At 56.7% G+C, this 15,345-nt stretch overlaps 4 protein-coding genes across 4 annotated transcripts; 2 read left to right on the forward strand and 2 right to left on the reverse strand.

Annotated features, from left to right (window-relative positions):
* Window positions 1-238: 238 nt before the first annotated feature.
* On the reverse strand, window positions 239-2,145 carry LTHEOB_450 (Siderochrome-iron transporter sit1; the record flags this gene model as incomplete). Its single annotated transcript, XM_035513541.1, has 3 exons — window positions 239-1,576; window positions 1,633-1,857; window positions 1,906-2,145. 3 exons carry the CDS (start codon window positions 2,143-2,145, stop codon window positions 239-241), a joined length of 1,803 nt encoding a protein of 600 aa, XP_035372452.1.
* Window positions 2,146-2,815: 670 nt separating this feature from the next.
* LTHEOB_451 (Peroxisome membrane anchor protein Pex14p) lies at window positions 2,816-4,067 on the forward strand (the record flags this gene model as incomplete). The annotated part of the gene is made up of 4 exons (XM_035513552.1): window positions 2,816-2,852; window positions 2,906-3,143; window positions 3,206-3,290; window positions 3,339-4,067. 4 exons carry the CDS (start codon window positions 2,816-2,818, stop codon window positions 4,065-4,067), a joined length of 1,089 nt encoding a protein of 362 aa, XP_035372453.1.
* A 2,288-nt stretch (window positions 4,068-6,355) lies between these two features.
* LTHEOB_452 (BZIP transcription factor) lies at window positions 6,356-8,456 on the reverse strand (the record flags this gene model as incomplete). Its single annotated transcript, XM_035513563.1, has 7 exons — window positions 6,356-6,608; window positions 6,678-6,787; window positions 6,871-7,228; window positions 7,281-7,420; window positions 7,471-7,929; window positions 7,989-8,320; window positions 8,444-8,456. 7 exons carry the CDS (start codon window positions 8,454-8,456, stop codon window positions 6,356-6,358), a joined length of 1,665 nt encoding a protein of 554 aa, XP_035372454.1.
* Window positions 8,457-12,425: 3,969 nt separating this feature from the next.
* LTHEOB_453 (Serine threonine-protein kinase prp4) lies at window positions 12,426-15,007 on the forward strand (the record flags this gene model as incomplete). The annotated part of the gene is made up of 4 exons (XM_035513574.1): window positions 12,426-13,114; window positions 13,163-13,419; window positions 13,468-14,738; window positions 14,798-15,007. The coding sequence occupies 4 exons, from the start codon at window positions 12,426-12,428 to the stop codon at window positions 15,005-15,007; spliced, it is 2,427 nt and encodes an 808-aa protein (XP_035372455.1).
* Between the last annotated feature and the right edge of the window lie 338 nt (window positions 15,008-15,345).

The raw sequence follows: 15,345 nt of genomic DNA on the forward strand, positions 1-15,345 counted from the left end.
AATTTTCATTAACCACGTGGTCTCCGGGGCTTTTTTTTCCCCCTCTTTTTTAGTATTCTATATCGCTTCGTTAATTCAATCCATTCCTATCACTATAACTTAAGAACTTCCAGGCCATTTCATCACATATGTAAACTACATTTTTCTTAGCGTATACAAAGCCCCCTGGTACTATACGCATGGTGGTTAACATTTCAGATAGTGAAGCACTTCAATAAAAAAAAAATAAGGCAGAGAGCTAGAACAGTTTCGCCAGAATGCCAGTCTTCTGCCCACCCTCCTGCACCTCGGGGGCCGCACCGCCCTTCTCCTCAGCCTCCGGCAAACTCTGCTGGTCCGTAAGCTTTGGATTGCGCAGGACGAGCGAGAAGAAGATCAACAGGGAGCTCAGACAGATGCCGGTGATGCACAGGTAATTCTGAGTGGTCCGGTAGGCGGCGATGACGGCATCACGGTCAGGCGTACCCACAGGGTTACTGTAGGACCAGGTGAGCGGGTCCGCGTAGACGGTGGCGGCCGTCGTCGCGTTGCCGATATGCCTCTCGAGCTGTCCTGGCAGGACCTGCGACCAGACGGCACCTGAGACGCACGCACCCAGCGCCGAGCCGATGTTGTATGTGCCCAAAAAGAGACCGGTAACGATGGCCAAGTGCTCATGCTTGGTCGCGGCCTGGATCGAGGCCTGTGTGGGATAGGGGAAGAGGCCGCCAGCCAAACCAAGCACCACCTGAGCGCCCACCATGCCAGCGTGGTGGCTCAGCGAGGTGCCGCCGCGGTAGTGGATCAGCATGCCGAAGGCGACCATGAACAGACACGTGCCGAAGACGATGAAGGGCTTGAGCCGGCGGACCTTGAAGACGACGATGCCGAGGAACCAGCCCATGAGGACGGAGGCGAAGCTGTACAGCTGGGTGATGCGCGTGGCAGACTTGATCGACTCGTTGAAGGCGACGACGAGGACGGTGTAGAGGAAGTCTGCTTGCATATACCAAGCCCAGTTCAAACACATGGCGATGCCGAGGGCACCCCAGACAGCCCGGTCCTTGAGCAGATGGAATGGGATGAGCGGGTGCACAGCCTTGATTTCCCAGAAGGCGAAGAGCGGGATGCAAAAAAGGCCTATAATCAGTGGGGCCAGAATATGAGCCTTGCTCCAGCTCTCGGCGGTACCGCCGGCGAGTGTAAGGGGTGTTAGGATCAGAGCGAATACTGCGATCATGAGAATGATGCCAATCACGTCGAGCTGCCAGAAAAGCGCTTTTGCGAGGCCCTTAGCGCCCAATATCTCGAAGGGCGTCTTGTAGTCGGCAAGCCCGGCGGACTTCTTAGCGCGACGATGGGCAATAAACAAAGCGGCGAGAAGAGGGAGGGCGCTGACCGGGTACACAATGGCCCACATGCCGATTCCCCATCTCCAGCCAGCATTGGCGAGGGTTGAGGAGGTGATGTCGCCAGAAACCCAAGTGTTGATGATGAAGGGGGTTGCAGGAATATACGACAAGAAGAGACGAGAACGGAGGGAAGAGACATCACCAATGATGACCTCAACCAACAATATGACGGCCGTGTAGCCCAACTGAACCAGGGTTAGCTGCGCTGGGTTAGGTATGAATTGAGATGCGAGTCACTGACCTGGTACAGCACAGCACCAGCACAGAATGTGGCCACATCGTTGGAAACTGCCTCGATGATGGTTCCAAGCACGTAAAAGAAGATGGATACGAGAACGAGTTCGATGCGACCGAACACATCTGCAATTTTGGCGGCGGTGGGCTGAGCAACAGCGGCAATGACGCTACGGACGACATTGATGGAAGCCAAGAGACTGTGGTTTTGGAAGGAGGCCGTGGCAGTGGTCTTCGAGGGATTAGCAAAGGAATACGGCCCAAAAAAAGGACTTTATACCTGATAAGTGTACCTCACGGTTCCGTCGAGGGAGTATGAGTACGCGATGATGAAAACGCCCACGAATAGAAAGATGCGATCAAATAGAGTAAGATGAGCAGATAAAGCCTCCATGCGCTTGACTCCAGGGCTGGTGGAGCCCATCAACTGGAACTCTTCCTCCCGTGAGGGAGTCTTGGCCTCATCACGAGGCGCATTGTCGGAAGCGATTCCTTTGGGTGAAATAATCTCTGTGGCCATCCTGTGCTGTGTTCGAAGTACAGAGTTTCACAGTTTCGCCGGGTGACGGCAGTATAAGAGATTGATCGATAAGATTTGGCCTCGGAAAGGGCGGCGGAGGCGTCGAGAATTTTCAGACCCAAGAACGACCTGATGGATTCGATTAGGCAAGAAGAGGAAAGCCAAGGCCGAAGGCGGCGCACAGCATTAGGATCGCCGCTCATGAGGACGGTTGACGCCGGACACCAGAAGCTATAAATGACAGCAGAGTGGTGTCTGAACGCATGAAGCAGCCATAGGGAAGGTGACACTGGAGGATATAGATAGATATGATCGATGTCTTGGGTACATGGCTGAGCTGCAAGTCACTGTGGGCACGGGGCAGATCCGTGATACGAGATCGAGTCAGTGCTTTGCTGGGATTTGCTGGGCAGCGGTTGAAAACAGCAGTCGCAAGCGAGCCACATAGCGAGCACTATGGAAAAGAATGCAGCATGGATGTGGAGAACTAAATAGAGCAAGCGTGTCACGAGCACTACGGTCAATCTAGATTAGATAAGATCAACGATCATCTGCGCCAGGTCAGAAGCCTCGGCTCAGTGAACGGCTATCGATCCGCTTCCACCGCGACCCGCACGCAACCTCTCCGACCTCAATGAACACTCAGTGCTGAGCCAAACCCGCCGTCACCATGGTCCGCGAGGACCTCGTCAACTCAGCGGTTACGTGTGAGCAAAATCTGCAGCAGCGCGTCCGGACCCGAACTCACCGTCAATTGCAGTCCTCCAAGATCCCTCAGTAGCTAGCGCTCCCGTAGAGAAGCGCATTGCCTTTCTCCAGTCCAAGAACCTCACGCAGGAGGAGGTTGATGCTGCTCTAGCTCGCGCAGGCGGCGAGGGTCCGCCGCCGTCATCGGCAGTCTCGAGCCCTGCCCCAGGCTATGGCTACCAACAACCGCCGCCGCCTCCTGGGTATGGCGCATATCCGGGCTACTGGCAGCAACCTCCACCTCCGCCGCCGTAAGCGACAGCAATGACGCGTAGAACAAATCGAACCAGTGGCTGATCCGACGCGATTGTAGGGTGCCAAAGCGCGACTGGCGAGACTGGTTCATCATGGCCACCGTAATGGGTGGAGTAGGCTACGGCCTCTATTTCACTGCAAAGGTAGATGAGGACCATACCGTCTGCCTAACTCAGGCTGACCGCGCACAGCGTTACATCTACCCTCTAATAGCACCCCCGACGCCACCCCAGCTCGAGCAGGATAAGAAGTCGATTGATGAGTCGTTCGAGAAAGCATTCGCCCTTCTGGACCAACTGAATACAGACACAACCGCTCTCAAGGCCGCCGAGGAAGCAAGGACACAGCGCCTGGACTCAGCGGTCGCGGAAATGGAGTCGGTCATGGATTCTCTCAAGGAATCTCTGAAGCGGCGCGACGCCGACAGCCGCAGGCTGGAGGATGACGTGCGGGGGCTGCGGGACCTGATCCCGAAGGCACTCGAAGCACACAAGGAGGGCACCGACAATAGATTGAAGGATCTTTCGCAGGAACTGAAGAGCCTGAAGACGCTGGTTGGGAACCGCATGGGGTCCGGCACGCCAAGCACCACGGCGAGACCGACATCAGGCGCAAATATGTGGGGCTCTCCAGCTGCTGGTGTGAATGGCGGGGGTCCGACTCCTGCGACCCCGGCTGCAGCTTCGTCTGCGCCGGCCGGAGGCTCAACGAATAACACGAGCGAAACACAGCAACAAGATGGCAGCAGCTCGTCAGCGGCGACGCCTGCCGCGCAGGCATCCTCAAGCCCGTACGCCAGGTTCAGCAACGGGCGCGCCGCGATTCCGGCCTGGCAAATGGCAGCAGCCAAGAAAAACGACGCAGAGAAGAAGGACACGTCGGAGAGTGGTACCGTCAGCGAAGCGGGTGCTGGGGCATGAAAGTCGTGGAGAGCAACGTAGGCTGTGTATACTCTTGGCGGCAGGCTGCAAGGGCCGGAAATAACGATTAGTGGTGTGTTTCGGATGGCATCCCTCTGTCGGCTAGTCTAGGCGTGCGGCGCAGTTTGTTTTTTCACATTGTGACTGGCATTTCCCAATCCACATGCTGCTTCTGACATGAGTAGGTCGGTGCGTTCAATATTCGACTAAATCGTTCGGGTCCAGGCGTACCCATTACATCATTCGTTGGTGTAGAGCTCGAGCCATTTGACGAGCGCCACTGTGTATGGCTGGCCTTGCGCCCCGCATCCGGCCCCGAAAACAGGATCGAGATACAATATATGAAGTACGCGTAGTTCTGGCCTGTTAGAGAAACCGGTAATAGCACCAATTGTACGACTGTAGCGGCACATGGCGCGAGCACGTTTTCGACCACTCCCGTGACCCGAGCTTGCGCATAAACTCCTAATATTGTACCTTGCGGGGCCGCGCCCTCGGGGCGAGTGGGGCCATCCTTCCTTGCAACCATATTTTACATGCAGTACTCCGGTGGGGACAGTAGAGCGGCGTAATCTTTCGATGGCTTCCATCTCGGCCTTTTCACCGAGATGGAAGCCATCGACGAGATAAACAGGTGCCCGGCCGGAAATAACGAACAGCTCGTGCAGCTCTTCGCGTTGAGCCCTGGGCGGTTTCCATGTGAAGACCCTGCAGCTACCGCTTCGGTCAATCGGAATCTCGGTTGGTTGCGTGTTTTGTTTTCTTTTTCCGCCTCAGAAATGCCAGATCGGGTAATGCTTGGGCCGCACGCCTCTGGCGCCTGAGGCCTGGGCTTGACCGCAGCACCTGTCCTTGGGCGTGAATGTGTCGCTGCGGCCCATCAAAGGTATTGTTCACTGCGGCGCTGTATAGGTGCCGTTGTAAGAGCGCATGGAGTGCACCAGTAAGATTACGAGGAATCCAAACGGGTGATGCATTCCGTGCACCGATTCGCGCCGTGACGCAATGGGCGAAGATCGGAGCGCACTGTGTGGACAGGCGAGGGCGTGTGCATGTTTTGTAAATCCGATCAGATCAGGCGTTCCTGTCAGTCTGTTAAAAGAGACGAACGCCCCTCGTTTGCTCCGGATTATTTCCGCCCAAGCCATTACGTTGCGACCTGGAGAAATACATGCTAATAGAATTCGGGCACAGCTGGCGACGGTGCCCGTGGCCGCTGCGCTACTTGAACTGAAGGTCGCCCGGCCCTGATCTTACACAATCCAAAACGCTTGGCTCGTGGTGCATGGCTTGCTGACACTGTGCTTTTCCTCTCCTCCCCATTTTTATTTATCTACAGGCTGCTGCTCCACCTCTCCTTCCTCCTCCCTTCTCACTTCATTTTCGGCCCTTTCCCCATCTGTCCTGAGTCAGACACCGACCCCCGTGGATTCTAGACTGACGAGGTGGGCAGCCGCAGGGAATACGGTGGGCCAAGCTGAAAAGGAGTTTCTGCATAAGGATTGCCGGTCCTTCTGTCGTCCGAAATTCACAACGCCAGACTTCCCTCGTGTCTATCGGATCACACACACACGCCGAGGAACCGCAGGAAAGCAAACAGTACTGGGAATAAAACCGATATCCCTCCTCTTGAGCGCCACGCTTGCTGCAATTTTGCCCATAGGCGTTCATCACAAAACACCAAACTTGGAAAAGTCAAATATTCAAACACAAATACAGAATCCGAAAGGCTTAATACGCACGTACCAACACTGCCGACTAGAAACAAAGGAAAAGAGCAAGAGAAAGACAATACAATATCGCGAAAACTTGGGGGGAATGTCAACTGATGTACAAGGGGGTGAAGCATGAAAGAGCTGGGGTCGGCACTCGCACGGGGGAAAAGGATCATCTAACATGAACACACGACGGAGCGCATGCACGTTGCACACCAGATTCGTTGGATCAACGATTGCATCAAAGCAAGCAGTCCAATGCCAACTATGTGTGAAGGTCGGATTTTACCAGGATCGACGGTAAGATTGCAAAGAGAGGATGTGTAGCGGTGCCGATTTTGTCTCGGTCCAGCACTGCACCGTTCCAACTAATTACTTTCCACGTCTCCCAAGGATCAAAATCCCCGCAGATCCAATCGCCGGATAGTTTTTTATTATCAGTCGAGGGGAACCATGTCGTCGTGCTGGGTGAACACATTTTATCCAAGGCCGTTGCGAATATCGTCACACATGTCCGTTTGGGCCGAACCATAGGGGGATGTGCCGCCAGGACCATTTCAACCGTTGCATGCCTCAATGCATCCCTGTTGCTCGGACCTTACCGAGCAGGAACGGCATCTGTTCGAACAATTCTGGGGCAAGCGTCCAGTTGCTGAGGTTGCTAATGTGCTCGCGGAAGGCAACTGACAAGGCCAGTTTACCAGAGCTCGGCTCGCAATAAACAGTATGGGAATCTTCGTGGGGCCAATTTAGGGACAGATGGTTTACGAGGACGCCTGCTACGTGCTGGTCGGTGTTGTGCAGAAAAAAGTCGCGGACAGAAGGCCTACAGGACAAAGTGTTAGGAGTTTTCCGTCCTCTTCCCGGACCGTACTCCGGCCATTCGAAAACCTACCAGGGGAGAAAGTCGATGGTCGGATCGTGCGGCATGACCTGCTGAAATTGCGTGGGTCTCGCCCATTCTGGAAGCCTTTCTAGATTCTGCCGGCTGGGACAGATTTGCCACTATTTCGCTTGTCAGTAGGACCGACCATATTAGACCGGGCACTCCGCCCCTTGGGAGCGCTGGAAAGTCTTTGGATGCATACCGCCATAACCTCCTTTAGCACTTCGCAGGCCGCGAGCTTTTCCGGAATACCAACGTGGTTGAAAAAGACATTTGCCACCCGTGGAGCCCAGACCGACAGAGGCTGTTCGTTACTAAACTCAGTCTCCCCATTCAGCAGACCACGGATGTCGTTCTCTCGGTCGCCAAAGACCTTCATATCTGGTTCTCCGTCCGCTTGTTCTTGCCTCTTTCTTTCCCGGAAGGTTGCGTAGGTATACGTCACTGGATTGATTGACGACCCGTGCGCCAAGGCTGACTGGAAATTCATGGATGGGTGGTTAATGGGATGGGGTGCGATGGGAATCGACGAAGCACTCGGCCCAAGAATGTCCTGCTTGCTGTAGTAAAGGTCAGTGGATGTGCTCGGGCCCGTCGCTTGATGGCACTAACTTTCCGTGCGACAAGACCGCGGGAGCGGTTGACCCTTCCCGATACGGCGACGTTTGCACGTGCGGTGGAGAAAATGTGCCGTCCGGCATCCATACGCCGCTGTCGCCTGTCGTCAGGAGGGGATGTGCCGACCATTGCGCCTACGACGTCGTGTTAGGTACCTCAGACTGATGGGGCGTGTGGAGCACACCTCTGTGGTGGTGGGCAGGCCTTGGGTGAAGCCAGGACTGACGTTCTGCTCGTATCCCGCGTAGTAGGCTGGCATCGATTCTGGCGATGCTGCCGTCGCCGTTACGTCACTCTTCTGGTCGCCGCCGATTGACGATGACGACGAGGAGCCCACGGCGGGGGCGGCGTCGTCGGGCTCTGGTCGGATCGTCCTGGGCCCCTCGAGTATCTTCCTCATCTCGTCGGCCGAATGCTCGGAAAAGCCGTTGTTCTGGATCTCGATTGCGAGTCGGGTTGCAGCCTCGCGCTGGGACGATGTTGCGAGCAACGGAAGGACGGACTTGACCTCTTCTAGCTCCTGCTCCAGCTTCTTCACGTTCACACGCAGCGTGCCCTGCCACCTATGTTCCTGTCGCATGTCGTAGCTGCATGTCGAGCCTTTGATAGCGCATGTGTTGCAGACGGGCTGCAACCCATTGCACTGCAGGCGGCCACGGCGTCAGTGGGAGGTGGGACGACGCAGCGGGACGCGACACGCACCTTGCTCTTTCGCTTCTTGCACGGCACGCAAGCTATGGCGGTGATGCGCCCCCTCTTGGAGCCGAGCTTGGGAGTGGTGGTGGTGGGCGAGGGAGTGTTGTCCGAGGACTGAGAAGAGAGCTGCGGAGGAGAAGGGCCGACCTGGATGGGTCGAAACAAAGGCCGCTGCTGGTAGGCCGGCATGTTACCTCTTTGGACGGGGACGGATGAAGAGGAAGACAGAATGACTCGATGATCTGTCTCGTCTGCAGATCTCGGCGGCGGCGGGACGGCGGCGGTGGAATGGTTTTGCGGAGTCACCGACGAGGGCAGGGTCGGGTCTATGGGCAATTCTGCACATTGCTGTTGTCAGTGTCAAGACAACAAGACCATGGGTTGGGCACTGTCAGCGTGTCGCAGTGGAGGGAAAGGCTAAGCACGACGCTAGGCGCAGGGCCAGGCACCGGTTTTCTTACCTGATGGACGCATACCACGGATGGACGGCTGGACGGTCTAACAATTCTCTCACTGCGACGGCCTGGGGCCGGCCTTGGCCTCGCAAAACTGAGTGTCTCTGCACAGGTTATAGGCGGTCACTATCAGCGCCCAATGGCGCAAATCGGGGCGGCCCAGTGCGCATAAGGGTCCTCACCTAGTGGACGTCCGAACCAAGCGCCGGGGCGGAGATGCTTCCTAAGCGGTGTTCCTGAGCGGGCAATCGAGGCGTGCGGGCGAATAGGGGACGGCGCGCGAGAGCCTGCTTGCGCGAAAGGACCGGCAGGCGATTTTAAAAGACGGACCTGCGGTGGACTGCTGCAGACAAACGCACCATGCGCCTTCTGCCCACGACCGCGCGATCAGCCGCGGGCCTTGATCCCTACCGCTGCCGTCTGCTCTTAAACCCTGGGGCCGCTAGTTTGATGAAGACAGCCTCTGCCTTTGACAATGGCGAGCAAACACCTCGTTTCGAGCGCGAGCACGCGTCCTGGCTCTGCGGTACGCTACGTCGGCTAGCCCCAGCTAATCCGGAACCACCCACGCCCAGTGCGGCCGGATCTTGCACAGATATACCAGCTCCGCCCAAGACGCTGATTCAAGCACCCATGCGAGCATCACCCTGATGAGCGGGATCGTCGGTGGGCGCAGCAATCGAGTCGCGGTCCACCCGCCGCCCAGCGCCTGCCCGCCGCCGGCCCATGGCTTCGCAGGCGCTGGCTCCGTCCATGGAGAGGCACTGATGAGTGCGCGCCAGATCTGACGGCTGCCGCTGCACCCTGACGTCCTCCACCTCGCAGCACTCCCGGGAACTACCCCACAAGCGGCCGGTCTGGAACATGATCGCCACGCCTGCGCTTGTCGTCCGTCGCTGCGCGGCCAAGTGTTGATCGTGGACCCTCGCCCTCGCCCTCACCCTCTACTACACAGAGAACGGCAATCGGCCCGACTTTTCTTCACTCTCTCCACGAGCCACAGCCGCCAGATGACGCGTGGTGGTGGCGCCCGCGTCTCCAACGTCGACAGCCGCTGCAATCATCGCGCAGCCAGTCCCCGCCGTAGCGCGCTTCTCCGTCAGGGACGGCGATCCGTTGCCGATGCGGCTTTTGGCTCAGGCTCACATGCTTGCTGCTGATCTCCGCCGTTGGGTCGCCAGATCAGCATCCTCTACACCCGCTCTGTTCCGTTGCACACGGACGGCCCAGCAGAGCCGCGTGCCTTGCCGGCTCCGAGGTTAACGTCGGTAGCGCTGGTGTTGCGAGCTTGGACAGACTGCTGCTGCCCAAGTCCTAGACGCCCAAAGAACTCCTTTCGTCGCGCCTGCCTCGTATGGCTTGCACGGGCCGGGATTCGACGTCCAAATCTCCGTGCGCAGAGGCCGGCACTCCCAACGCCGCCGCTTGGGAAAGAAGCGTCGGGCTGCGTCGTGAGTGGACGGCGACGGTTGCGTGTCCACTCGCCACCGCCGCCCCTGAGGGTGTGTTGATGCAGAAAACTTTGTGGCTGTGGGTCCTTCATCTTTTCCCACCCTGCGTCCCGAATGTACGAAGGAACCGTAGGGCGCTCGAGAGCACGTACAAGCAGACGCCGACCCGTGCCTGATGACCAGTAGCGCCCCTCCTAGTCCTGCTCGGATCTCGCCTGTAGCGGGATCGCCTTCTGCTAGGCAAACCGTCTTGCGTTAGGCTCCTTGGCTCCCCTCGCAGAAGGCCGAGACGAGAACCCGCAATGTCTGAGGCTCCAGGCATCGCTTATTGCGCTGGACGTGAGTTCGATGCCAAGAGCGTGCAGGCAAATGCCGACCAGCAGGCCTCGCGCTCGAGCCAGCATGACATGTAAATCACCGGGGGACGAGCGGCAGAATGCTGATGGTCTGGCGCGTAGACAGCCATGAGCTCTGAGCTTGGTCAGGATCGACCGGCACTCGAGCGCAGCCATCCTCGTCGAGCTAAAGAATTTAGCCAGATCCAGTTATACTTCAGCACTCGAATCGCCTGCCGGCATATAGGCGATGGCACACGCCGGGAACACGAGCTGAGCTTTGCGAGGCTTGCGAGCGTTGGCTCCCGTGCCCGAGTTGCATGCCGCTAGACCGCCACGGCGTGAACCGCCTGCGCTGGCTAGAGGCGATCATGAATCGTGTGGCGCCCGCTTTACATACTCGGCTTGGCCTAACGGCGGCGCCGATTAGATCCTGCTCCCCGGTTTTCAGCTCCCTTCGTCAGCAGGGGTCCCACCACTCGAGGTTGCATCTGCGTGGGTCAGGTCAGGTCGTCGACGTCGACGACATGTTCGCGTGGCCCAGCTGAAACCTCTCTTGCGCTGCGCCGACATGCATCCTGCGCAACCGTTTCCAATGAGCGCGCCTCGAAACTCGGCTTTCGAGTCATTTGCTTTATTGGCGCAGGGGTGACTTTTCTTAGATCCAAGCCAGTTCTACCAGATGGCTTGGGGTAAAAGGAAAGCATGCGTGGCTAGCTTTGATGAAGTCAAGCGTTCCGCAAGCGCCCGCGTCCTCAGGCCACAAGTGGCATCATGCTGGTCAGGCCGCTGGACAGGTCCAGGAGCTGCTTGCTGGTGGCGGGAGATTGCTGCCCCCGCCGGAGCGGGTGTTTTGGTGCATGAGCGCCTTTCCCTTGCCAGACATAGATGAAGATTCTCACAGGGCAGCCCTCTCCATATAGCAGCGATCGGAGCCCTCGAATCATGGGCCGTGGTTACGACACCAGGCAACGGGACCACCTCTCGCTCATGACCCCTCCTTCATGTGCCCACGGGTTTGCTATATCGGTTGTGACTCTCGTCCGTGTTTGCGCCTGCGCCGCTACCTGATCACTGCGAGCGAATTTCGGAATGGCGGGGAGGCGGGTGCCAGGTGGACCAACGCTCGCGCACTGAGACCAACGAAATAATAAGAGGGATGAGCATAACGATCTGCGGGCTGATGACTTAGCAAATCGGTCGCATTTGCCGGTTGTTTCGTCATCTGAGTAACGCGAGACAACAAACCAATCAGAGAGTTACTTCTACTGAAAGCCGAGACATATCCATGAATCAATCACAAGCAGCTGCCTCATACGTTAGTTGAGGGTGCAGCAATTTCTCTACCACCCTCACACCACCAAAATTCAGGACTTGAGCAGCGATCCGTAATGCGTTCGGGTGAGGGACCCTTTCAGTCTCAGGTTAAAGTAAATTGAAATGTGGATAGCCCACGGCAACCAAAGAAGTCCTTGCCTTATGCATTTCGGCGAAACGTTAACCCTTCAGAACGGCGAACGAGATAATGAGTATGTTAGATAAAAAAAGGTGAAAGTACAAGTCGGAGACATTCTAAGAGATAAGCAGTTGAGTTTCTGGAGCAGCTCTTTCTAAGGCTACTATTGTCTCACGGGTAGCAGCAACGGCGTCGTGTTTAGTGCTGCTTTAGTTCCCATACAACGCACCACGGTTGCAGGCATAAATAACGTTAGCGCGGTATCTGTGGTCCGTGAGCTCACCTCAACGAGAGGCACGGATTGGCCAGATCGTGTTTATTACAAAGCAAACGAGCCAGGTCATCAGCCACATAGCGCCAAGCCAGAAATTTACGCCCGAGCAGAAAATCAGCGAGGTCGCGGCTGCGTCTTGGCAGCCCGCAGAAGTTACGACCGACCTACGCCCTTTCTAGATGCAGCGCATGAGCCGCAACCGCGTCACTTTTGCGCAGCCGGAGCTTCTTCATCCATTATCTACGTGCGCGCGGGGCAATCGCGTTGCCAGCACTTCGTTTTTCGCCTCGCCACATTGCGCCCGCAGGGTTCGCAGCAGAGTCTCCACGTCGGGGGTTCAGGAGGAAGGAACACATCTCGCTGGTTCGACTTCTGTCAGGCCTGCCTTCTACGCAGAGACGCAAGCTAATCTGCAACCCTCCACATCTCCGCCGCAGGCAACTAGATTCCGCACAGGTTAGCTACAGTCAAGATGAGCTCACGCTCCGAATCTGAGGGAGAGATCCACGAACACGAGGTCGACAAGGCAACTACGGCTCAGCCATCGTCGAGGGGCATCAGCGTTGACCGTCACTCCAGACCCCGCGCATCAGATTCGAGATCTCCGAGGGACGCGTATGAGGACCCTCCTCGCCGCCACCGCTCGCGCTCTCCCTACAGACACCGCTCGCCGCGCGGAGAAAAGCGCCGCCGGGACGATGACTTTTACAGCGACCGGGACCGTCGCGATCCACGCCACTTCAAGGTTCGCTACGAAGAGAGACGCTCATACGACGATGACCGCCGACATCGTGTGTCGTATGCCGATCTAGATCGCGGCGACTCGTCCCGCTTATCGTCGAGGTACGACGATCCCCGAGACCGCGAACGCAACCGCTACAGCAGGCACTCAACACGCAGCCGTTCGCCGCCCAGGAGGGGAGGGCCCGACAGGGCTTATGACAGGCGCAATGGAAGACATGAACCGGAGCGGAGAGATCGGAGGCAGCAAGGTCGGGAGAACGGGGCAGATTGGCGCTCACGGGAGCATCCAGGCACTGAGCGAGTCAACAGTGGGCACGGAAGCCGCACCCCGGCGCGACAGGGCGTTCCTTCTCGTTCTGCGCCGCAGGATGTACGGAAGGACACGGCCATGGGAGATGCTGATGCTGAGACCACCAGGTCCGTGCATTCTATGTTTGATGTTGGCGGTCCACTGATGCAATGCAGTCCAGCCGAAGCTCCGAACGGGGCGAGCGGAGATGCCGAAATGGTTGATGCACACAACCAAGATCAGCCCGAACCCGAACCTGAGTCCGTTAACTACGACGCTGAAGTGGAGCGACGTCGCAAGAGGAGGGAAGCAATCAAAGCTAAGTACATGGGCCAGTCTACGCCTCTGCGTGTTCAAGTTCTGCAACCTGGGATTGAATCAGGGCATTCAACCCCACAAGCCGAGAGTCCCGGTGGTCATACGGAGCGTTCTGGTATGTATTACACCAGCAGTGGTGTACTTGCAGCTGACGTGCATTCAGTCTCACCCATGGTGACGTCACCCAGCACTCCGCAAGACAGCTCCGCACCAGCTTCACCACCAGTTGTTGCAGTTCAAAACGACGAAGAGCTTGCCAATCGCAAGCGTGTGGATACTGCTGATGCCGAAGGGCCCTCTGCTGCTGACTATGATCCAACCATGGACACTCAGGAGGACAGGGCCAGAATTGACCGACGACACAGCCAAGATGTGTCAGCCGCGGCCTACAATGAGGTTGAAGTTCAGCCGGAACCACGCGAGGCCCCCATTGCAGAATCCAAGGCCGATGACGCCTCCGCGAAGAAGGCCAAAGATGACTTCGACATGTTCGCCGAGGATGACGATGACGACATGTTCGCTGAGACCCCTGCCAAAGTTAGCGAGAACACTGAGAATGCAAAGGCGCCGCAAGTCAAAAAACTGGACAGCAGCATGCTCGACGTCTGGGACGACCCGCAAGGGTACTACAAGGTTATTCTCAACGAGCTTCTCGACGACCGGTACGAGGTTCAAGCTCGTCTGGGTAAGGGAGTGTTCTCGGAGGTCGTCCGTGCAAAGGATATCAGGACCGGCAACCTCGTCGCGATCAAGATCATCCGCAACGACGAGATTTTGCGAAAAGCCGGTGTAAAAGAGATTGAGATGCTGGAGAAGCTCATTGACAACGACCCCGAGGACAAACGGCACTGCATCCGGCTTGAGAGGTCGTTCGATCATAAGCACCACCTTTGCATGGTCTTCGAGCATCTCAGCATTAACTTACGTGAAGTCTTGAAAAAGTTTGGCCGCGATGTGGGACTTCATTTGAAGGCAGTCCGCTCTTATGCTCAGCAGATGTTCGTCGCCCTGAGTCTGCTCCGCAAGTGCAACATTGTTCACGCGGATATCAAGCCCGACAACATGCTGGTCAATGAAAATCGGACCATTCTCAAGATTTGCGATCTGGGATCCGCGGCGGACATCTCAGAATGCGAGGTTCCGGCTGGGTTGTTGGTGAGTCGCTTCTATCGCGCCCCAGAGATCATGCTAGGGATTCCTCACGACTACGGCATCGACATGTGGGCTGTCGGGTGCACTCTTTTCGAGCTCTACACGGGCAAGATTCTGTTCACGGGACGCGACAACAACCAGATGCTCCGGTCCATCCAGGAATGCCGCGGCAAACTTAGCCCTAAGCTTCTGAAAAAGGGATGGGCTGATTACGTGTTCGAACATTTCGACGTCAATTTTCAAATGTTCCGAAGTGTGGAGACCGACAAAATAACTGGAAAGGTATGTTGGCCCGGCCCGATGTATCGGCACGAGAGGAGATACTGACAAAGAGCACACAGGACGTGACTCGTATGATGAATTTCGTCAAGCCAAGCCGTGATCTCAAGTCTCGCCTGATCAGTAGCACCAAGGGGTTGAGCGAGGCTGAAATCAAGGAGATCAACCTCTTCTACGACCTCCTGGACAAGTGCCTAGCGCTCAATCCTGAAAAGCGCATCACGCCCACGGAAGCTCTGAAGCACCCCTTTATTCATCGCACCAAACTCTAGGGTTGACATTAGCATTCTCTTGCATTCGCATTTTGCACTGGCATTACAGGGGACCATGGGCACTGACGAGAGGGCACATTGGGGCGTACGGAGCATTATATTCACAATGGGCTGCATACCCGAATCCACACGGCTGTGTCATTGCATTTTATGAAGTGGTTTTGATGCTTGGGGATGGCTCTCGGACGCCTGAGGGTGGAATGCTTTCTCGGATCACTTGTTAGGGATCAGAGATAGGCAGAGTTACAATATGGATCGAGTTGTATCGTAATGCATTTTACACGTGAGTTGGTACATAGATAGAGATTCGCTTTGGCCGAATCCGAAAGCGAATCCCA

The sequence above is a fragment of the Lasiodiplodia theobromae genome, assembly GCF_012971845.1.
Source record: "Lasiodiplodia theobromae strain AM2As chromosome Unknown scaffold_1, whole genome shotgun sequence".
Lineage (NCBI taxonomy): Eukaryota > Fungi > Ascomycota > Dothideomycetes > Botryosphaeriales > Botryosphaeriaceae > Lasiodiplodia > Lasiodiplodia theobromae.